General features: G+C 40.3%; 1 protein-coding gene across 14 annotated transcripts in view; it reads left to right on the plus strand.

Moving 5' to 3' along the window:
• The window catches only part of CASK (calcium/calmodulin dependent serine protein kinase), a 202,228-nt gene that overhangs the window by 141,800 nt on the left and 36,533 nt on the right, over nucleotides 1-23,895 (plus strand). For 13 of the 14 annotated variants that reach the window (XM_064151894.1, XM_064151895.1, XM_064151890.1 and 10 more), the window contains 6 exons: nucleotides 10,179-10,256; nucleotides 11,432-11,512; nucleotides 16,607-16,795; nucleotides 17,926-18,004; nucleotides 19,488-19,573; nucleotides 21,330-21,398. In XM_064151894.1, coding sequence (XP_064007964.1) covers nucleotides 10,179-10,256; nucleotides 11,432-11,512; nucleotides 16,607-16,795; nucleotides 17,926-18,004; nucleotides 19,488-19,573; nucleotides 21,330-21,398 — 582 coding nt within the window. Of the gene's footprint in view, nucleotides 1-3,192; nucleotides 3,207-10,178; nucleotides 10,257-11,431; nucleotides 11,513-16,606; nucleotides 16,796-17,925; nucleotides 18,005-19,487; nucleotides 19,574-21,329; nucleotides 21,399-23,895 lie in introns of those variants that run through there. The other variant, XM_064151903.1, reaches the window with a different exon arrangement.

Consider the following 23,895-nt stretch of genomic DNA (forward strand, 5'->3'; position numbering starts at 1 on the left):
TTTTTTAACCAAACAGGCCTAATAAAAAAGTGCTTTGTACTTCCTCATACATTGTGTGAATTTGTGAAAGGATGTGTATATATATAACTTTGAGGTAGAATTATTTGCTGAACTTCAAGTCTGCAAAAACAAGAGATCTTAGAATCATAGAATCAACCAGGTTGGAAGAGACCTCCAAGATCATCCAGTCCAGCCTATCAAATGATGCTATCTTGAGCATCACTGCAGGCTTACCCTCCATCCCTCACACTGAGTGCCAAGACCCTCATTGAAGAAAAATACCTTCTTTTGCTTCTGAACTTTTTTCCTGAAAGAAAAGAAAACCCAGATAAATTACAGCCTTTGTGCTCAGAGTGCTAATTACCCATATCTTGTTCTTTACAGGGATATAGATCACAAATTGTAACTCCTCTTTGTCAGTAATTCACTAACTTTGGTGCTGTGAGGGAAGGCATCTCTGAAGGCCTTCAGAGGCAGGATGGATTCCTATCATCCCATTGATTGCTTTTCGCTTGATTCATTTATATATGTCTGTTAAGGCTCTTCCACTTGGGTGCCAACCCTGTCCAAAAGAAGGGACAATGAGGTGCCAACTACTTACAAACCAGACCAAATCCTGCAATACACTAGCAGGTCCTTAATGACTACTCTAATCATTTGCTTTTTTTCCCCCCTCTATTTCACAGAATCCTTCTTCTCTGTTGGGTGGGATTTTCCTAATCAAAAATTAGGTGATTCACGTGAAAAGCTTAATTTTGTTTACTAGAGGGAGTAAAGAAAAGGGCCCTCTCAAAACAACCATTTACAAGCATTCATTACCTAAAAGAGATTTCTTGATTAATAATTGATCTTCCTTGTAAAGTAGAAGAGTAACATTGGGTTGGTCAGGTTTGATTTTTTTCTTTGCTTCTTTTAGAAGTGTGATGATCAAAATGTTGGTGAATGCTGTAGGACATTCCTCTGTGTGACATAGAACTGACTGGGTTTGTGCCTATATAAAGCTCCATAGATCGCTTCATTCTGGTATTTTGTTTAGGTCAGAAGAAAGTTATAAAGTTAAGTGAAGGATATAAATAACTTCATGGGAAAAAAGAGTTCAGTTCAAGCAGCGAAACAGTTTTTTATTACCACTGAGAGATTTGCAGAACCTTTATCAAATATCTTAAGTTTTTGGTTTGGTTGCTCTTCCTTTAATTGACTTTCATGAAAGAAATCACGGGAGGCATTACCACTTTGTGTCAGCAGTACTGATTTTAAGAGCTGGAAATAAGTGTGAAGAGCTTACTAATTTTGTGGGATTGTAGTTTAGCTGTTTTCTGTATCGTGGCAAAAGATTTTATCGTAGTGAATATTTGTTTTGAAAATCATGCTGGGCTTCAAGGCTATTTCTAATGAGAAAGATCTTTCACACGTTGTGTTTAGTCTCTATCAGTGCGGCAAAGTAAACAAGGTTTGCTAAAAAGTAGAACCAGAGGCTGCTATTTTATGCAGCTGTCTACATTGAAGGAGACAAGAGAAATCACTCCCTTGTCAAATCAAGTAGTTTGGTCACCTCTCCAGGGAGCTTTCTCTGGGTGATTCTGAATGCAGATGTCGTTGGATTTACAAGTGAGATTTTCACTCAGCAGGAGAACAATATCAGCTTTTGTGTGGCTGGGGCCTCTCTATGCTACTGCCTTTGTCTGCATCTGTCTGTCCTGAGTCAGATAGTTCTTTAGGCTGTTATCTCTTGGCTGTTAATTTAAGAAGTTTGGTACGTTATTTTCATAGATTGAATCATTAAGGTGAGTGTTACTGTTCCTGTAAGTATATCTGTGATAGAAGCGTTAGATCTCTCAAGAAAGACTATTTTACCTTTTGCTGGTGTACCACATCACACACATACAGTTTTAACTAAAAGAGATTACATGCATTCTGGAGTAGCTGTATGTATCATATTTATGTGTGTAGCTACTTTTTCATTTAAATCCACAGTGCATGTATTTAAGGCATCCTGATTTTTTCAAGAGAACCTTGTTTTTCTGTCTGTTGTTCTTTGCTGCTAATGCTGTTGCATCCCTGCAAACTTCAGAGCTCTCTTAGTATTTCTTTTGAACTCAGTCATGCAAACAGATTTGCTCCTAACTCCAGACTTTTAAGGAAGCATATTTTATCTTTTGCTAGAATGTTGTTGGCATCTCACTTTAGCTTCTTACATGGTTGGATAAAGATTTCTACTGGATTTGTTTTGATTTGTTCTGTTTACCCTCTCAGTGATGGACATTGGCACAGTAAATTCAAACTACTTTTAGAAATGCAGCAGTTACTCACCAGTGTCCAGCCATGGCTAATAATGCACTTCTCTATTTGGAATTGTTTTAAACTCTTCATGCATTTATTCCTGATTTGCTCTTCTCTGAGTAAAGTTTATTTAATTTAACAATTCTATTATATACCTGGAGGGGGGTGGAATACAAAGCAAGAGGCACTTGATTTTTATTTTCAGGACATTCTTTTAAATCATTAATAGACTGCTGGAATACATAGGATACAGAAATGAAAATGAAAACAACAGAGGTATATAAAAAGCTGGAACATTTTCATGAATGGTCTGATTTTTCTGTGTTTTGACTTGAATAGAAATGGCTTTTTATGTGAATCACATAGCATGGTTCAAGGTTTTTTTGATCAGCTTTGGTCCTCACCCCCTTGAATACTGATTATGCTAGAGCTAATAAGTGAAGCATGTTTTAGTGAAACATGAATGCATTCCTTTTGCAGAAGCAGGGCAGAAAGTGTATTCATGATAGATGTCTGGCTAGACACTCTCACAATGTGTAATGTGTGTGTGAAATAATCCTTTCTGATTTCTAAAACATCTTGTTTTCCTCTTTTTAATTATCCTTTAGTTAACAGGTTTATAAGACAAAAGGAAATGGAAAATATTTGTAAAAAGAGAAAGAAGAGGGGGAATTAAAAAAAAAGAAAAAGAAACTGTTGGCAGGAAAGCACCTTGCTATTTGGGGAATCAAATCTGGCTTTTATCCCAGTCCGGCAGAGGCAGCATGCTCAGCCCCAGGGAGTGGGAGGGACTGTCTCTCGCACTGCAAAAGAGACTCCTTTCCCAAGGAGTATAGAAGGAACAATGACCAAGCCTTAGGGGGGACTGTGTTTCAGCAGGTGGGCTGGATCATCATCACGAGTGCAGCATACTTTTTTTTCTGAAGGTAACTTTTCTGCAAGGCCATCTCTGAAAGAGCACTGAAAGTAGAAGCTGTCCTGGAAATTCTTCTGCATTGTTTGATAATCCTTCTCTAACATACATTACGTTTCCAACTTCCATCATATCTTTGCATTTCATTTTCTGTGTTCCTGGGATATGTAGAATACTCTGCTAGTTAACATTGTCTCATAGTTTTCTTGTTCTTCCTGTTTCTCTGTCTTGCAAGTTTATATGGAGACTTTGTCTTATATTTAGCCTTCTGAGCAGAAATCACTTTGTTCCATGATGTTATAATCTATAATACTGATATGTTAATATAGTTCATAAATGCAAGATTAATAGAAATAAGATTTAATAGTAACTCTTTGATTGATTAAGGTTAATTTGTTTGAGACATTTATGTATCCACCACCTCCCAACAATGCAAAGTTCTGGGTTGGTTTGCATGACATTGTGACAGTTGCTTTGTTGCACTTTACTTGTTTTCTTTTTAACTAACATTCTACCATTTCTCTGAGTATTTATAAGCTTGGCAGTGATATGGTGAATCATTCAAGTAAAATTCAGCTTAATCAAGTGCATACTTTAAATGAGAATTGTACTGTTTAGCCCAGTGCTCCTGGCCTAATGTCATCTTCCTTATGTTGCTGTGTCATTGTCTGTGCAAGCCTGTGTCTGTGTGCAGTGGTGTATCTCATTCTGAAAGCATAAATCCACAGTCTTTTTAGTATGTGGAATTGAAAATGCCCTTGATTATAGTATACTTTTCTATTACTGGGCTCTAATCTGTCATAAAACACTAGAATTGTGTCCTGGCACTTGTAGAGCATTTAATTAGCTTCACTGATACTGTTTTGAGGTTTAAAGAATTGTTTCCCTATTAACTTTCTAGGTATTCTTCAATTCTTTTTACACTGGATGGAGTTTAAGTCAGTTTCTGCTGCTTTTTTAACTGTAAGAGATACCTGTTTTGAGGGTTCTTCATTACAAAACTAAGATTCTCAGGTTTACTATTTCTCCAGGAGCTTGAGACATACTCTGAGAATTGCTAAAGTGCCTAGGATGCAGTCCACAAATCTTGAATAACACTTCTGCTTTGTTGGTGCTGGGAGCTTTTCTCAGAGTATTTCAGTTTGCACTTAGATTACATTAAAATGCCCAAAGGCAATATATTAGCAGCCCAGTAAGCTGTGATTCTATCTTTGAAGTCAGTCAGGCCTCACTGCCTTCTGCTTCCAGTTATTCAAATAGTTGGTTGACACATGTTGACAGTTCTTTGTACCAACGAGCTCATCACAATGTACGTACAGTACATCTTCACAAAACGTTTACATCAATGGGAGAAATAAAAATCATAGAATCAACCAAGTTGGAAGAGACCTCCAAGATCATCCAGTCCAACCTAGCACTCAGCCCTATCCAGTCAACTAGACCATGGCACTAAGTGCCTCATCCAGGCTTTGCTTGAACACCTCCAGGCACAGTGGCTCCACCACCTCCCTGGGCAGCCCATTCCAATGCCAATCACTCTCCCTGTGAAGAACTTCCTCCTAACATCCAGCCTATATTTCCCCTGCCACAACTTGAGACTGTGTCCCCTTGTTCTACTGCTGGTTGCCTGGGAGAAGAGACCAACCCCCACCTGGCTACAGCCTCCCTTCAGGTAGTTGTAGACAGCAATGAGATCACTCCTGAGCCTCAGTGGTACTTCCTGCTACAAGATGCACTCAATGTGACAAAGCAAGTGAGTAGATCTGTCCTTTGCCAGCCCTTTGTAGTTATTACAGATTTGATTTGTTATGTATGAATTCTGTACCCCTCTGGTGTGAGGTTCATGATCATTAGCATCCTTTTCTTCAAGATGGTGATTTAAGCATCAAGAGTTAATTCAGCTAACAGAGTTGGGAATGAAGCCTGTTTAGGCTTAACATGAGTCTGTATTTCCTGTTAAAGGTTATTGCATTAGTCCATATTGGAAGTAGCAGGGCAACACAAGGGCAACAGTTCTTCTGTTGGCACCGAGATGTTGTCTGCCTAACAACTTTTTATAGCCCTTCCTGTGTGGAGGGTTTTATTTTCCCTGGTGCCTGTAGAATCATTTAGATTGGAAAAGACCTTTATGATCTTCAAGGCCAAACACTAATCTAGCGCTGCCAAGTCCACCACTAGATCATGTCCCTACACACCGCATCTACATATACCTCCAGGGATGGTGACCCAGCTGCTTCCCTGAGCAGCCTGTTCCAGGCCTTGACAACCTTTTCAGTGAAAAAAAAATCCCTAATATTCAACCTAAACCTCTCCTGGCACAACCCGAGGCCATTTCTTCTTGCCCTTTCACTTGTTACTTGGGAGAAGAGACTGATGCCTATCTCACTATGACCTCTTTTCAGGTAGTTGGAGAGCTCGATAAAATCTCTCCTAAGCCTTCTTTTCTCCAGGCTAAATGAACCCAGTTCCATCAGCTGCTTCTCTTAAGACTTGTGCTCTAGACCCTCCACCAGTTTGGTTTTGGTTTATCACTGTTATTTTAAAGAGCAGCATGTATTTATTTGGTATTGTTCGATCCCAGGCTTCACTTACCACACTTTACAAGTTGAGAGAAGGCAATTTTACCTACACCTATTGCACTTGATCCAGCATCTTACTAGATTGCAGCCTCTTCCTTTGCAGTAAGCTAAGCACAGGTACTGTCCAGCATATCATTTAATGCCTGCTGTCACTTGTTGGGAACTGCAGCATGGAGTCAATACTCAATGCAGTTAATACTCAATGGAGTATTAATATGGGGTTTTCTTGATCTATAAGGCAAATGACTGGATTAGAGTTGTAGTTTATAGTGAAATATAACTCTGTCAGATACATGACCAAGGTATTTAGAGGCACCTGAAATTAAATACAAGTAAATAATGTCTTGTAATTTTGAGAAGTAACATAGCTGTTTATTTTCAGTACTTCTTTAACTGGATTTAAGGTGGAGGAGAGGGAGAAGAAAAACCTTCTTGACATTCTTGGTAAATAGGAAGCAAAGAGACATGATTTAAAAGGATGGTTGTAGGGGAAAATCCAGGCACACCCTGCAATTGATTTTGTGAGAATATAGTCCTTTGCTCAACTCTCCTACCTCTGAAATATGAGGGCTTTGAATTTGCAGAGTAGATGGTAGATTCTATTAAAAGGGAATTCATTCTATAATCAAGCCAGAATTAGCTCATGTATGCTGAAGGTAAAAGTTAGCCCTGTGCAAAGAACCAAAACAAAGTCTAATATTACTGAACATCTTGACACATGAATGAATGGTGCCACATCCAGTTGGCAGCTGTCACTAGTGGTGGTCCCCAGGGATCAGTGCTGGGCCCAGTCCTGTTCAATATCTTTATTGATGACCTGGACGAGGGGATTGAGTCCAGCATCAGTAAGTTTGCAGATGACACCAAGCTAAGAGCAGGTGTGGATCTGTTGGAAGGTAGGAGAGCCCTGCAGAGGGACCTGGACAGGCTGGATGGGTGGGCAGAGGCCAATGGGATGAGATTTAACAAGGCCAAGTGCAGAGTTCTGCACTTTGGCCACAACAACCCCAAGCAGCACTACAGGCTGGGGACTGAGTGGCTGGAGAGCAGCCAGGAGGAAAGAGACCTGGGGGTACTGATAGATAGTAAGCTGAAGATGAGCCAGCAGTGTGCCCAGGTGGCCAAGAGAGCCAATGGCATCCTGGCCTGCATCAGGAGCAGTGTGGCCAGTAGGACAAGGGAGGTTATTCTTCCCCTGTACTCAGCACTGGTCAGGCCACACCTTGAGTACTGTGTCCAGTTCTGGGCCCCTCAATTCAAGAGAGATGTTGAGGTGCTGGAACATGTCCAGAGAAGGGCAACAAAGCTGGTGAGAAGCCTGGAACACAAACCCTATGAGGAGAGGCTGAGGGAGCTGGGGGTGTTTAGCCTGGAGAAGAGGAGGCTCAGGGGTGATCTTATTACTGTCTACAACTACCTGAAGGGGCATTGTAGCCAGGTGGGGAGTGGCCTCTTCTCCCAGACAACCAGCAATAGAACAAGGGGACACAGTCTCAAGTTGTGCCAGGGTAGGTCTAGGCTGGATGTTAGGAGGAAGTTCTTCCCAGAGAGAGTGATTGGCATTGGAATGGGCTGCCCAGGGAGGTGGTGGAGGCACCGTCCCTGGGGGTGTTCAAGAAAAGCCTGGATGAGGCACTTAGTGCCATGGTCTAGTTGATTGGTTAGGGCTGGGTGCTAGGTTGGACTGGATGATCTTGGAGGTCTCTTCCAACCTGGTTGATTCTATGATTCTATGAGCATGTGATCTGAACCAGTATAAGCATGTGTCTGTGAATCTGCTTTTAACTGCGTCAGTTTAGAAAGAGATCAAAGATTGGTTTAGAACAAGCTGTAAAAACACTTGATGGTCCATAAAGGCTGTATTACAGAGTGATATATCGTGCAATACGCAGAAGTAGAAACAATCCTTTTCTCATTTTTAAAGCTGAAATGGCTACTTGTCCAATCCAGCAGTATTAAGAACTACAGTTTAAAAATGGTTACAGCCATATGTGGAAGCACAGTGGAATCAGTGTACGAACTGGCAAAGATTTCTGTAGTATGAGGCTGAGGTTGAACTTTGTGCGATCGCTCCGCAGTTCCTGGCTGCCTACAGCTTCACTGCAGGATTGTCACTTACTGAGAGAACTGAAACTTGGATACAGAAGCACAGAAGGTTAAGGGTTGGAAGGGACCTCTTTTTCCCACAAAAGTTAAGCTCTTGAGTTAAAGTAAAACAAGGGATGAAGAAATATGGAATGATCTCATAGAACAGGAAGCAGCTTAGAGTAAAAATTGCAATTCTATAGAGTTGATTGAGTTTACATGGTGTAATTTTTTCTGATGAGGTGCATATAAAAGCACAATAAAGTCTGGGTTCATGTGCATGTCTGACACAGGTGTAACAGTGTTCTACAAGTCACACATTAGGAATATGCACAAATACAGATGACCTTTTAAAACAAATTACAGCTGATGTACATTTTGCAGGTAAAATTTCCTCTAAAGGTTAAAAAACTCTGTGTATTTCCATTCTATCACATACATAATCAAAACTTAGACTGAAAATCAGGGCCCTCCTTGCTTTTTTTCTTTATACAAAAGAATTTTGTTGCATAAAAGATTTTTTTTTCACTTTTTTTAACATAAAGGTTAATTTATATATTGCATGAATGTGAACATTTAGAAAGAAACTGATTATTTCAAATGGGCTTAACCTCTGCTCAAAGTGCAAACGCCTGAATTAACAAGCTGTGGGGATGGCAGCATGACAAAAACACTCATTTGTTCAGACAGAATTAGTGTAGTGCTTCTGACTACCTTGTTCTGTAAATAATATGTCAGAGAATCTTCCTTACAGCTGATTAACTACTTCCCAGACCCTTCTATTGAAGTGCTTTTGTTTGCTGTTTTGCTGCACAGCATTTCAGCGTGTAAGGAGCTTGGATCAAAGTGTATCACACAGAAAAAAGCTTGAAGCTGTGGAGGGCTGTAACCTGTAATGCTCCAGAAGTCACAGAGTACTCTTAAATGTTCTTTGGACTTTTATACAGGCCAGGGCTGTAAAACATGCTATAGAATTACGCTGGGAAATGAGTACTGGGATGCTAAAATGGAAACAGTGAGCTCACTTAGCAGTGAAAAATAGAGGGTTTAAAGGGACAAACTGTCTTCAAACGAAATTGAAGATAAAGCCCCTTCTGGCTGCGACTTTCTTACTCAGTGTGGTTTTCAGTAGGAGTTGTTACCTTCAGGGATGGTTTCCTGAGGGCATAGAGTCCCAAGGAAAGAGACACCCATGGGAAGGTCACAACGTTTTGCATGGAAAAGATGTGAAAGAGAAGTGACAGAAGAAAGAAGTGGTCTATCAGTTGTCTAACTGGCCCTTTAATTTTAGCACATCTTTGAAGTTAATGGTTGTGAATACAATTCAGTAGGTCACAGAATCCTTTCAGACTTGCAGCACACAAAACCTCTAAGGTAAACAGTAGGGAGGTGTGAAAGGTAACTGAGCAACAAGCCTGTTAGTAAATGTTACTATGCAAGGGGCAGCATCTCCACCTGTATTTTTAGATGGTAGAGAACCCTAGAAGTGTTGTATATGGTTATATTGTTCAAAAAGCAAAAGTCAGATATATAAGGATATGTTAGTACTTTTAGATGTTTCTGCTTGGGGATTTAATATTTCATAGAATATTCTATTTTATAGAATCATGGATTTGAGTTTGGCAACCCAATATCTGTGTCTGAATTATAACTGAATCCTCACAAGATGTGTATGTGTTCAAAGTTCACAGTTTTTATGCTCCAGCAGTTCAGTAGCTCTTGTTTTAATAAAAGCTTCTCATTTGCATCACAGAAATTATCAGGGTTTGGATAGATAAAATATTTACTGATTTCACCTTGTGATCTAACTTTGATTGCATTCAAGATTAGACCAAATAGTGAGGCTTGCATTTTGAGGTTATATTACTGTTTAGAGTGTTTTGTGGTTTGTTTGTTTTTTTGTGAGGTATAAAGATTGATTAGATTTTACAGCAGAATATATCACTTACAGCAGAATATATCACTTACAGCAGAATATGTCACTTACAGCATTTATTTAAGATTCACAGGATCACTTCTAGAAGAAGACTATAGCTTCTGTAAATCTGTGGAAAAGGCATGGGAGGTTTGCAGAATCCCTTAACCTCTTGAACTTTCCCATGTCATCCTATGAACTCTGAATCTATGGCACTGTTCAAGCCAGGAAATGTTTAAAAAGGCAAAGCCAAAAGCCTAAGATGCCTGATTTTGTATACAAAACATCCATGGGTCTTGCAGTGAACTTAATCGCAGTAACATAAGCAGACTATTGCTCCTGCTCATCATTACCTTATATATAAAGCAGCACACTATTTCAGTGGTTTGTTCTCTTGTTATTTCAGCTCTATGACAAAATAAACACAAAATCTTCCCCACAAATCAGGAATCCTCCAAGTGATGCTGTACAGAGAGCCAAAGAGGTAATGGCTTTAAAATATTTCTTTTTTTTACTTTGGAAGTTTGATTGTATTTGAGATAGAAGATCTTTTCCTTCATCAAGAGAATGATCTGTACTATGGCTCATAATCTGAATTATTTCTGGAATTCTACTGTTGCTTCCTTAGGTTACATAACAAGTTGCATAAACTTGCAGAATTCCATTTTGTCTCTAAGGATTATATATATTACTCAGTTTCAGCATTTAATCTTTGCTACATCAGTAGCAGTATTAAAAGGAATGCTTCTGTTAGGTAAATGCAGTATCTTTTATGTTCAGAAGTTTGATGTGCATATGAGAATGAATAATAAAAAGATATATCTGTAGGCTTTTTAGATTGAAGAAACATTTATCTTAGGTACTCTTAAGAAGATCAGACATAGAAATGCAATGAAGGTGGCCCATTAACACCAACGATAAACAGGCACAGATGTTCCTAATTCTTACATTTGACAAATATTGTTTTATTTATTGCCAGTAGCAAAAAAAAATAAATATATATATATATTCTATATTTTCCATAAAAATAAACACAATTGTTGGAGAAAATGTCACAAGAAAACACTGTTCGTGTAACAAGTTGCAGTCAAGTTAAAGCTTCTTTACTCCCTCCTCCTTTCCCCAGTAATAAGCTGAAGCATGGCTCAGAGTTTTTAAAATCTGGAGCTTGGAGGTGGGGTAGCAGATGGACCACCTACACTAGAATTCTTTTACAATTTGATTTGTGGAGAGAAAGTTTTACAAGTGGTTTTAATTCTGCTTTTAAACTGCTTGTTTTAATAAATGGAGACTCTGTGGAAGTAGCAAGGGGGGTTGGTGAAGTGTGTCACACATTAGCACTTCATCTCTGTCTCCATGTATTTGGCTGTTGGAGGAATGCTGAAAAAAAGAGCAGCTGTTATCTTCAAATTTCTGCTTTAAACTCACTCAGAAATTAAACTGAAAGGGGGCATTTTATTCTCCAGCTGGGGGATGAGGAGCTCTTTGCTGTCCAAAATATTCCATTCTGTAATCATTTGGACATACTCTGACTGACCAGCGAGGGCTTTCATTTGATTAATGGCTTTATTTAAATGAGAGTTACTGAGAGTTTTAATTTGTTTAATGGTTTTATTTAAAAGAAAGTTACTATGGCCGTTTTTCATGCTTATTTTTCAGGTATTGGAAGAAATTTCATGTTACCCAGAGAACAACGATGCAAAGGAGCTAAAGCGTATTTTAACACAACCTCATTTCATGGTAAGCAAATGCTGCTTTTGTTTGGGATTTTTGGGTTTGGTTTATTTATGTTTCTTCTATAAAAAAAAACTTAAGTTCAGTAGGTTCTCCCTATAATCTGCTACTGCTGAATGCTATATACCTATTAATATAGGTATATATCCAATGCTATATACCTATTAATAAGTGTTTCTGATCTGCTAATTTGGTAAAATACTATTATCAGTCTCTGTTTCTGTGATGAAAACTGTCAGCAGTTTGGAGTCATCCGATTATGCAGCAGTTTCACTCTCTTTTGGGGGAGCTGTGTGGCACACAAAAGGAATTATTAATTCTTTTAGATGACCATAGGTAGATCAGGAATCCTCCTTTTTTTCCAAAGGCCTTGTTAGCGTAAAGGCTTATGAATTTATTGCAAAATAAGAATTGATTTAACATTATTTTGCAGTAAGTCAATAGCTTGTACAATATATATCAATTCCTACTGTGTCTGCTTCACAAACCTGATTTGTGGGCAGTAATTGCCAGGGATGTGACTACTTGATAACTCGATTCAAGTTATTGAAACTACTTAAAGGATTATCTTTTCTCTGTGCTGTGGGTGAAGTTCCTAAGTTCAGAAATAAAGTGTTTGCTTAACTCTGCTCTACACCTTTGTCAGTTTAAAATCATGAATTTGACTTTCCCTAACACAAGGATTATATGCAGGGGGCTTTGTGGAATTTGCTCACCTGAAAGCTGAATTACTGTAAGTCTGAAGGATAAACCTAATTTCCAGGAAAGAGTGAGATGAAACCAACCTCATATTCAGGTATAAGATGAAATCTGGATAGTTGCACGTCCCAGTGTGTTCTTTTGATAGCCACTCTAGCTTTGGGTGCATTTCTTTTAGTACTTTAAGTCAGATCAGGGATGTGTTTAAGTGAATCTCCTGATTGTCCCTTAGAGTGCTTTGTCCTGTGTCACGTAAGGGTCTCAGAGCATGCAAACTAGACTCTCTTCAGATAAAATTAAACTCAGAGATGTATGCCAGAGCCCAGCGCAGTCCAACAGCTGATGGTCGTTCAGTCCGCAAGGCAAGACGGAAGCTGATCCGAAGTAAAAACTTGTGCAGTGCATTCAGTGTGTGCATCAGGTTCTCACTAACCCAATTGTTTTACTTGTTGGTTCGTTCTTAGTTCATTGCACTAACTGCTGATGCAGACATTGGCTTGTACTCAGCCACCCCCTGTTATGCCATTGCCTGGAGAGAATACCTGTCCCGAAGCCTGTAACAAATCTGGTCCAACATTTAACAGAAGTACTTGCTTGAAATAAGTAAAACAAGGTGCAATGGTACTCAGCCATGTTGTAAGAAAGAATTTTTTATATATATATAAGAAAAAATAAATTAAAAATGAGCAATGTCTGGTACTCAGCTTCTGTATTTGGAATCTGACAGGTTTGTTTGATTTACATTTCTTTTCCCATCGTTACCACACAGTACTGTAAAAATGTTAGGCACTGTGGTGGGAGAACATTTTGTAAGTGTAAATTCTTTTCAGAGTAGACATCAGTAAGAATTATTATGACATATAAAAATTTCATGGATCAAATGAAGTGACGGGAGAACTGAGTTGGAAGTCGTCTGTTATAGGTATCTTTATTTCCATCCCATAGCCTCAGAAATTTTAAACCATCTGTCAGAATTCTTTTACTGCAATTCTAGAGAAAGTAATTTCTTATAAGGAACAAGATGCAATTCCATAACAAGTGTTTTTGATAAGGAGCAATTTCAGTAAATCAGTCCATCACATCCCAACCTAAACTGCTAGTTGATAGATTCCCATCCCTTCTCCCTGTGTTTCATCCTCTCTCTTGCAGTAGTTCAGACATTCTTCTGACACTTTGGTACTGCATCAGGCTAAACTAGTAGAAAAACTGCTCCAACAAAACAATGATGCATTTAGCAAGAAGAATCAGGGTCGACCGGAATACTGACAGAGCCAGAATGAGCAAGGGGACAGAAATACACAGTCCAGGTTAGAGAGGAATGGCAAGTAAATGGCAGTAAAAGCAGCAGGTAAATCAGCATAGGTTACTGTAGAGCTATACCTTTAAAACTACAGATAAGAAAGAGACATTAGAGGCAATCCTATCTCCTCTCCCATCATTTTCACTCCTGCTCCTATGTGCACCTTTTATAAGTTTCAGATCTTAAAAAAATATCCTTGTGTGTGTGGCACTCTGCCATACTTCCCTGAAGACCAAAGCCTTTAAAGCAGATACTGTCTATAAATAAAACAATTGTGTCAAACAGTACTGTCAGCCTGTGCTCGATGAGTCTACCAAGCATTGTACTGAGCAATAATCCGGTCAGTAGGTTGCTGAACTCAGGCACAGAGACTGAAGCAATAAGGTGTAATAAGTAGGATCATGTGCAAAGTGGTTTACTATTATTTGTTATTATCTAATGTGTATCCGAAGGCAGTGAGGTATAGTCTGTCTTGCTTACCTAAGCCACACAACAGTGGTTTGTCACAGAGTCTCAGGGGCTTGAAGAGACCTCAAAAGATCATCCAGTCCAAACCCCCTGCCAGAGCAGGATCACCTATACCAGATCACACAGGAGCACATCCAGGTTGGTTTTGAATATCTCCAGAGAGGGAGCCTCCACAACCCCCCTAGGCAGCCTGTTCCAGTCTTCTGTCACCCTTACAGTGAAGAAATTCCTCCTCCTGTTTTCATGGAACTTCCTATGCCTCAGCTTCCACCCATTGCCCCTTGTCCTGTCATTGGGCATCACCAGTCAGAGCCTGGCTCCATCCTCCTGGCACTCACCCTTTACATATTTATAAACATTAATGAGGTCACCTCTTGGTCTCCTATTCCCCAAGCTAAAGAGCCCCATCTCCCTCAGTCTCTCCTCACAAGAGAGATGTTCCATTCGCTTAGTCATCTTTGTGGCTCTGTGTTGGACTCTCTCAAGCAGCTCTATGTCCCTCTTGAACTGGAGGGCCCAGAACTGGACACAGTACTCCAGATGCAGCCTCACCAGGGCAGAGTAGAGGGGCAGCAGAACCTCTCACAACCTACTAGCCACAGCCCTTCTAATACACTCCAGAATGGCATTGGTCCTCCTGGCCAGAAGGTTATCCTATGTACATGCCTGTATGGAACCAAAGCCGATGCGTTTGTAAGTACTCTTTTTGGCATTGAGATGTCCAAGTTAGAAGTTTTTTGTTGTTTTGGTTTTGTTTTTCCTTTGTGTGCCTTACAGGTTCAGGAATAAATTATCAATCCATACATGCTTAATATCTTGATTTATAGGAATGTCTCTAAATTTTTCACAAAGGCCTTTCAGCAGATAATGAAAGAATTCTTTAAAAGATTGTCAAGTACTTCATTAGTTGTGTGCAAACTTCCAAGGAGCTTCTATTCCATTACTCCACTTTGAGTAGTTTTTCAATCATGCCAGTTTTATCTACAAACAACTCTATTATATGTGTCCAGTATGTGGCAGCAGCTGAAATGTGTGTTGCACAGGAAGACTTTTACTTAATAAGATATTGAGGTTTTATCCATCATGTACCTTCCCGTGCTGTTACTCGCAGACAATGATCCTGCCATACAGCAGGAAGCAACTGTTCTCACTGAACGTATTGTCAACAGGATTATTGTGTTCTGCAGAGAAAAAAGAAAGGGGGCATTAAATTCTCAAAATGAACAGAAATGCATGAAAACAAGCATAGAATCATAGAATCAACCAGGTTGGAAAAGACCTCAAAGGTCATCCAGTCCAACCTATCCCCCAGCCCTATCCAGTCAACTAGACCATGGCACTAAGTGCCTCATCCAGGCTTTTCTTGAACATCTCCAGGCACAGTGCCTCCACCACCTCCCTGGGCAGCCCATTCCAATGCCAATCACTCTCTCTGGGAAGAACTTGCTCCTAACATCCAGCCTAGACCTCCCCCGGCACAACTTGAGACTGTGTCCCCTTGTTCTATTGCTGGTTGTCTGGGAGAAGAGACCAACCCCACCTGGCTACAATGTGCTTTCAGGTAGTTGTAGATAGCAATGAGGTCACCCCTGAGCCTCCTCTTCTCCAGGCTAAACAGGCCCAGCTCCCTCAGCCTCTCCTCATAGGGTTTGTGTTCCAGGCTTCTCACCAGCTTTGTTGCCCTTCTCTGGACATGCTCCAGCACCTCAACATCTCTTGAATTGAGGAGCCCAGAACTGGACACAGCACTCAAGGTGTGGCCTGACCAGTGCTGAGTACAGGGGAAGAATAACCTCCCTTGTCCTACTGGCCACACTGCTCCTGATGCAGGCCAGGATGCCATTGGCTCTCTTGGCCACCTGGGCACACTGCTGGCTCATCTTCAGCCTACTATCTATCAGTACCCCCAGGTCCCTTTCCTCCTGGCTGCTCTCCAGCCACTCTGGCCCCAGCCTGTAGTGCTGCTTGGGGTTGTTGTGTCCAAAGTGCAGAACCCTGCACTTGGCCTTGTTAAATCTCATCCCGTTGGCCTCTGCCCACCCATCCAGCCTGTCCAGGTCCCTCAGCAGGGCTCTCCTACCTTCCAACAGATCAACACCTGCTCCTAGCTTGGTGTCATCTGCAAACTTACTGCATCTGCAAGTATATTTTAGTAGTAGTCTTTATATTAAATGTTTTAAATATTGAGACTGAGCTTGCTGAACTTTAATACCTGGTGCTTTTGAACAAGTGTTAATTTTTATTAATGCACTCAGAAGTCATCTAGTGTAATTAGGAGCCTCAGGTAGCTGCCTAATTCTCTGTCTAGGCACATAAATAAAGGTGGCTTCGTTGTGACATGTTGAAGGTGTAGAGAAGGTGGAGGAGAGGGAAGCAGCATCACTGGGATATCTGCAGAACATCAGGTTTACTCCTATAGGTTTTCAAGGCTACCATATGTGTGTATGCATTTGCAATTTGCTGATGTTTACCATAAGGCTCTTTAAGGGAAAGGTTCCTGTGTAGGAAGTGAGACACAGGTATCTTGGATTTTCTTTCATTCTTGTAAAGCTTCAGAATGACTTTATAAGGAATGAGTGTGGGACATCAGAGATGATGGAAGCCTGCTCTTTTGTTGCTGTAATCTCCTCCAGGCCTTACTTCAAACTCATGATGTAGTGGCACATGAAGTTTACAGTGACGAAGCGCTGAGAGTCACACCTCCTCCCACCTCTCCATACTTAAACGGAGACTCTCCGGAGAGCGCCAACGGCGACATGGATATGGAGAACGTAACGCGAGTTCGACTGGTGCAGTTCCAGAAGAACACGGATGAACCAATGGTATGGAGGGAACCTCAGTGCTTTGATTCACTTTGTACTCACAAAGACTAATATTACAGTATCACCAAGGTTGGAAGAGACCTCATAGAATCATAGAATCAGCCAGGTTGGAAGAGACCTCCAAGATCATCCAGTCCAACCTAGCACCCAGCCCTAACCAATCAACTAGACCATGGCACTAAGTGCCTCATCCAGGCTTTGCTTGAAGACCCCCAGGGACGGTGCCTCCACCACCTCCCTGGGCAGCCCATTCCAATGGCAAATCACTCTCTCTGTGAAGAACTTCTTCCTAATATCCAGCCTATACCTACCCTGGCACAACTTGAGACTGTGTCCCCTTGTTCTATTGCTGGTTGCCTGGGAGAAGAGGCCACCCCCCACCTGGCTACAATGCCCCTTCAGGTAGTTGTAGACAGTAATAAGATGACCCCTGAGCCTCCTCTTCTCCAGGCTAAACAGGCCCAGCTCCCTCATGGATCATCAAGTCCAGCCAGAGTAGCTCAGCAGCCTTTGTGTGTATCCTCTCCTGTGTGTATCCCTAAATTTAAATGCTTTGTGTGCATCCATACTACTGCTGCGCTGGTGGAGCTATTTTTGTTTAAAAACAACCTTAATCATAGAACTGTCAGGGCTGGAAGTGACCTCAGGAGTCATCTGGTTCCAGCCACCCTGCCATGGGCTGGGATACCTCACACTAGATCAGGTTGCTCAGAGACACATCCAGCCTGGCCTTAAAGACCTCCAGGGATGGAGCTTCCACCACCTCCCTGGGCAACCCATTCCAGTGTCTCGCCACCCTCACAGTGATGAAGTTCTTCCTAGCATCCAACCTTATAGTACTTACAGCAGCTCAGGCTTTAAAACAAACTGGACACTTTGCACTTAAATGCAAAATTACATTTTGAACAAACTATATAGACTCTTATGTTCTCCTATATTAAAGTGTTGCATGTTCCCTTAGAAGTAGTATCTCTTTTCATTGCTCACATTTAAGTGAGGTGGCAAGATTTTTGTGATAACCTTAAAATTTACACCTTTCCTTCAAGCTTTAAGAAAAAGGGCTGTTCTTACTGAAGAGTCACGCTGCTTAATGTTTTATTTTAGAAGTCTAAACGTTTTCTTTTTTCTAGGGAATCACATTAAAAATGAATGAGCTGAACCACTGCATTGTGGCAAGAATTATGCACGGAGGAATGATTCACCGGCAAGGTAATCATGTGTCAGGAATAGTTTTGTTTGCAAACACTTTCATTTAGAGAATTTTGTACAAAGAGTGTAATTGTACATACTCCTCATTTTGACTGCCACACTTCCACAGTAGCATACTTCTGGACCTGGATGAAGTCCTGCTAACTGCCTTCTTCCAGGTGCAGATGTCTGGCAGCATTTTGAGAAGAGGGCCTCACTATATCTCATTTAGACTTAAGTGGGATAATGGGAGTACAGCTCAGTGAGATATTGAAATGCCAATAATTTCTGGTGCTGTGTTTAGCTAATCTTCTGATTTGAAAAGCAAAGTCCTTCAACTAGTTACAGTACTTTCCTTCTAAAAAATCAAAGAGCTTTGTTCAGAAAAAAAATCAATTTCTCCATGCATTTTCACACAGTTCTGCAGCATCTTTGTACTTGTGGTGCTGAAGCTGTTCTAAGTGATTTTTGAAAGAAAGATATTTCTTGTACCTAGAACTTGAATATTTATTTTCAGTCTTTACTACTGTAGCAAGCCCTGAAGGCATACATCTTTTCTCATCTCCAATCTACTCCATCTTTCTATTTTATGTGTCCAGAGTGGAAGGTTAAAAATAGCTGGACTTTGTCCTATTTAAGAGATGAGCTTCCCTGCTAGGCTGTTATCTGCAAGTTGGGATTGCACCCTTACTTTAGTTTTTCCAGTTTGCTGTCTTTTTCTGTTTCAAAGGAACAGGTAAGTAGGAAGACAAAATATGAAGCAAGGAAAGAGCACAGCAATCCTTTCCCTGATATATCTTTATTTACAGTATTTATACTGAACAGAGCAACAGAAGTGTAAGGTGACAGTGATTTTGAGCACATGTCTCTGAATCCTGTTGACAGGGACTATAGCTTTTATTTATTTTGGGAGAGGTATGTTGTTGACTCTGCTTTCTCCGCTTGCTATGTGGAAAACTTCCAGGCAGTTACAGCAAAAACTAGACAATAGATCCACTGAAAGAGTTACAAGAACTGTATCATTCTGAAGTCTAGAAATACTAAATGCAAACTGCTCAATTCCCAGTCACAAAACAGTAGCTGCTGTGAAGTCTGCCTCCTGTCTTTATGCCTGCTATATTTAGTCCTGCTGGTTATAGTTGTTCTTATTCAAAAGTATCACAGTATCACACAGTATCACAGTATTATTAGGATTGGAAGAGACCTCACAGATCATCAAGTCCAACCCTTTACCACAGAGCTCAAGGGAAAAAGGTAAGGGAAATGGCAAGATAAGTTTGTAAGGATGATATCCACCTGCACCTTCCAGAGGATTCATAATCTTTGGTAGCTGATACCTAGCTACCAAACCCCTGTTTTGAGTCTAGCAGAAAAACTTCTTTTAATGATTTGGGGCTTTTTTATAAGTACTCTATGCCTTTGTATGAATATTAGTCCTGTCTTATCATTGGATGAATTTGTGAAAGCATGTCTGAGGTGACTGCGTGTTTTATTAACTCCGCAGGTACGCTACATGTAGGGGATGAAATCCGAGAGATAAATGGAATTAGTGTGGCAAATCAAACTGTAGAACAGCTACAAAAAATGCTTGTAAGTGCCTGAAATCTTTCTCACCTTCTTTTATAAGGTGGCTGTCATTTTCACAAAACTTACATGTGATTGCATGTGACTTCCTCTTTCTCTTAATCTTCTTGATAGCCTACTTGTGCATGTCACAAATTCTGCCTGTGTTCAGCTGCTAAAGCCTTGTACAGAACCTTCCCTGTTTTTCAGTAATGGCCTTTTTGCACCTTATACCCAGGAATAGTAGAAGGCACTTTCAGTGTCATAATACTTATGTCATTTAGTCTCACAGTAGGAGATCATTCCTGACAGGTAGGTGTCTGACCAGCTTTTAAAACCCGCTTGAGTAATAGGGGTTCCACAAACTCTCCAAGCAGTTGACCTCACAATCTAACTCTTGCACATTTTAGGACCTGTTTTCTAATGTCTAAATTTCCTTTGCTGAACCACAGCCATTTCTTCTTTTATCTGTACGTAACATAATAAATACTGCTTTTCTTCTGTTAGTCTTCCCAATCTAATCTGTAAAGATCATACCCTTGTTGTAGATCTTTGGCCTATGTTAAGTGTCGGTGCTGAGTGTACTGTGAGAGAAAAGAATTGGTGTAATTGCTACACAAAGACAGTAGGTCATAGAACCATTCAGGTTGGGAGCAGCCCCAGGAGGTTATCAGACCAACCTCCTGGCAAAGCAGGGTCAACATTAAATGCAGCCCAGGCTGCTCAGAGCTTTACCTATTTCAGCCTTGAAAATATCCCAGGACAGAGATTTGACTGGGCAAGTGGTTCTTTGAGCAGCCCATTCCAATACTTAATTGTCATCACAGGGAACAGTGTGTTCCTTATATGTAGCTAGAACGTCCCTTCTCTCTGCTATTGTGGCCAATGGTTTTTACTGTTACAATGGGGAAAAAAAGGTATTTTTAATCAGACAATCTGGCTTTTTGCAGGAAAACTCCATCTTGGGCCTTGCTAGTAAAGTGGTTTGATATTCCATAACACTTGAAAGTTTTCCTGCATTCTACCCTAACCTTGGCATCTTGGAGGATATCACTAATCCTTTTGTTGTGTCTAGAACCATATAAGCAAAGTTAAGAGAGTAGCATTTTTTTGACTCACAATAAGCCAGCCAAAGAAAGAAAAAGGAAAACCTCCAAATTGATTTGCAGTTGTCAGCCATGTGGTGGCCCTTAGATTCAAACTGTCACTGAAGAAAATATGGCTGAACAAATATATTGTCACATTCTGCTGCTATTCTGCTGATACTGTAGTGCATATTGTTAAGCTGTAGGAAGTTGAAACTGTCAGACTCCATGTTTCATTCTGATGAGACTATTTCTAGCATTAATGCAGTAACATGCAGCTTTTCACAAACTCTGAATGCACTCCTGCTGGTTAACATGTGTGATGAAAGGGAAGAGAATGTCATTTTAGTAGCAAAGGCTTTGTGGATCATGAGAACACAGCTACAAAGAAAAGATTGACATGGACCAAACCTACACATCTCTTGAGTCTCTCACCTTCAGATACAGCTGTAGATTGTAGGCATTTGGAAACTGATCAGGCAAACAAACTAATAATGTGTCATTTAGAGTAATGGGAGATGATTTAAATGTTCCCACGTGAAATGTGAAATCAGCACTAGCATTTTAGCTGTTCTGAATGTTTACTTTAGGAAACCATACTGCTACTGTCAAGCTGTGATGATTTCCTTTCCAGCATTAGTGCTTTGGAGATTTTGGAGAGCTTCAGTGTCATTAAAGAAGTGCTTCTCTTTTTGCAGAGGGAAATGCGTGGAAGTATTACCTTTAAGATTGTTCCGAGTTATCGCACGCAATCTTCGTCTTGTGAGGTAATGAATTTAATGAACCATCCCGTTTCTTCCTCAGTCCTGTAACTAACTGCCTGCTGATGGCTGAATGTTACTGCTTTCTGGGAAATTGTTTCTGCCTGTCCTGTTAGATCACGCACACCAATTTTACAACAAAGATAACGGAACAGGAGTAGGTCCCACCTACCTACTCATCCCTGCCTTCATATTCATCTCATCAGTACCTTAACTAACTCTTTACAGCCTATTGCTTAAAAAAAAAAATAGGAAAGGGGATCCTCAACTCATGCATTTAGGAAGCCCCTTCCAAAACAAAAAAATTACCATTTAAATGCATTCTCTGGAAAGTCTGTTTTAAGATGAGGAACAATCCTCCTTGTTTTTAGACATTCGACATTTATCTTGCTGCCTTGGGCTGTTAAGGGTTAATTGAAGAATCTGTTTCTGTATAACCCTGTTGAGGTAAATTTGTGATGCTTGTCTATAACAGTTACACGTGGCTTAATATTACGTTTCCATGAAAAATGGGGGTTGTCATTACCGAAGGAAAAGAGATTTGGAGTTAGTTCTTGGTGAACTAGAAACTTGTTATTAATGGTTTTTGCACAGTAACATTTCATTCCCTTTTGCTCACGAAGTTATGTTCCAGACTGCATCTGAATGGGGATTAAATTCTAGGAAATGGCTACTTGAGAGCTACTGTCGCAATTTAAGCATACAGATGGCACGTGTAGATGATGCCAGTGCTTCTGTCCCACATGCTTAACTGCACAGACCATTCCCCAAATAGAATTCTGAGAGTGAAATCACAATCCCTGTCGAATTCAAGCACCTTATCTTAATTAGAGCTGTGATTTCACCCTGATGGTTTTTGTCTCTCAGCAGACGCTAGACCACACAGAAGCTGCTATAGTGGTTGTCAGAACAATCTGTTTGCAAGGGATAAAAAAAGTAATACTGCTTTTTGGTTGCCTTCTGCTAGAAGTCAGCAAGAACTGAAATCTTTTAGAGGTAGAAGGTTTGACAAATTTTCACCTCTGAGGCCATTTTTCTTTAAAAATGTAAATATGAAAGCAGTTTTCCAGGAAATGCAAAGGCTTTAAAACAAAAAAGCCAAATAGAAAGTGTAGATTGTGCTGGCAAATTTATGTACTGACTTCTGTGCTGTAATAATAAAGGATATCTCCCTTCCCAGTAGTAAAATACAGAAACCTGTGAATCTGTAGGATCTCCTGGGAATGTGATTATTTGGAAAGAAAACAATTCAGCATATGTCTTGAAATGAATGCCATTAGGTATCATTTTAGTAGTAGCAGGTCATCTCTTCAGCTTTGCATCCTTAGGTTCTTCCTGACAATTTCACAGAAGACAGGAAAATGGACTCTTACCTTCCTTTGGGAAAACAGCAAAAGTAGAAATTGGTGATCAAGGGCAGCATGTCTAATTAGCACATTTGGTAGCATTTAGCATCCGTTTAAACAGAAGTGGCTGAGTCTGTTCCACCTGCTCCAGCCACACTGTGACTGTGGCTGGATTTTCAGCTGTTATGAGCATACACAACAACATTTACAAGTCATCCTTTTAAAGCATCATTGGTCCTTTGGTACCAAGAGAAAAATTTTTTCATAGAATTTTCAGGATTGTGATCGAGATGATGAATTCTTAACCACTGATAACTGTGGATGAATTTCTTGCTAGCAGAGGACACGAATTGATAATCATGAGCAACTCGTGCTGTGAAGTGTCCTTGGGCCCGTCTCGGGCTCAGGAAACCAAACTGTAAACAGTGAGCACCCCACACACAGCTGCAGTGGGCAGAGTTAGCCAGCCTAGAGGCTGACCCCTCAGAATGTTATTGTATATCACCCTATCCATGCCATGCATGTAGCCCTGTACCCTCCACATGTAACCAATCCTAAACCATTCCTAGTTGTGCACACCTCTTGCAAGAAAGCATATTAGTCACTGCTCCACGGAAATAGAGCTGGAGAATGACCACCTAACCATATTGGTGAACCAAGAATCATTTTACCCAGGTGCTCCACCGGCAAATAAAGGTTGAGAATGGATCTTAAGTGACATTACTGAGACACAGAAAGCTTGCTTCTCCTGCTCTCTAGCAAGAGAAATTCAGTGATTCTGGATCTTCACTTAGTTGAGGTATTTTTTGTCAATATTTCAGGGGTTTTTTTTGATTCTTGCCCCCATTCAGTCATAAGCAGATGCTTACATAGTGTAGTTTTATCAGGAGAGGTATATAAAACACAATCTAGAACTGGGTAGGGCTTTTTTTTTTTAAGGCTTCTAACATGATGATTGCAAAATACCTTTTTAATCTTGAATAAGAAAAAGAAATGTTACTGGAATTACTGCTTTTTATAAAGAAACTTTATCTACATCTTTATACACGTGTGTGAGATGCAGGAAATTACATTTTTCTAATAACTGAGATCTGCATGTCACTTGCCTTTTTTTTTTTCTCCTTTTTTAGGCATTTAAGCTAAGTATTATAATGGTG

The sequence above is a fragment of the Pogoniulus pusillus genome, chromosome 12 (genome assembly GCF_015220805.1).
Source record: "Pogoniulus pusillus isolate bPogPus1 chromosome 12, bPogPus1.pri, whole genome shotgun sequence".
Lineage (NCBI taxonomy): Eukaryota > Metazoa > Chordata > Aves > Piciformes > Lybiidae > Pogoniulus > Pogoniulus pusillus.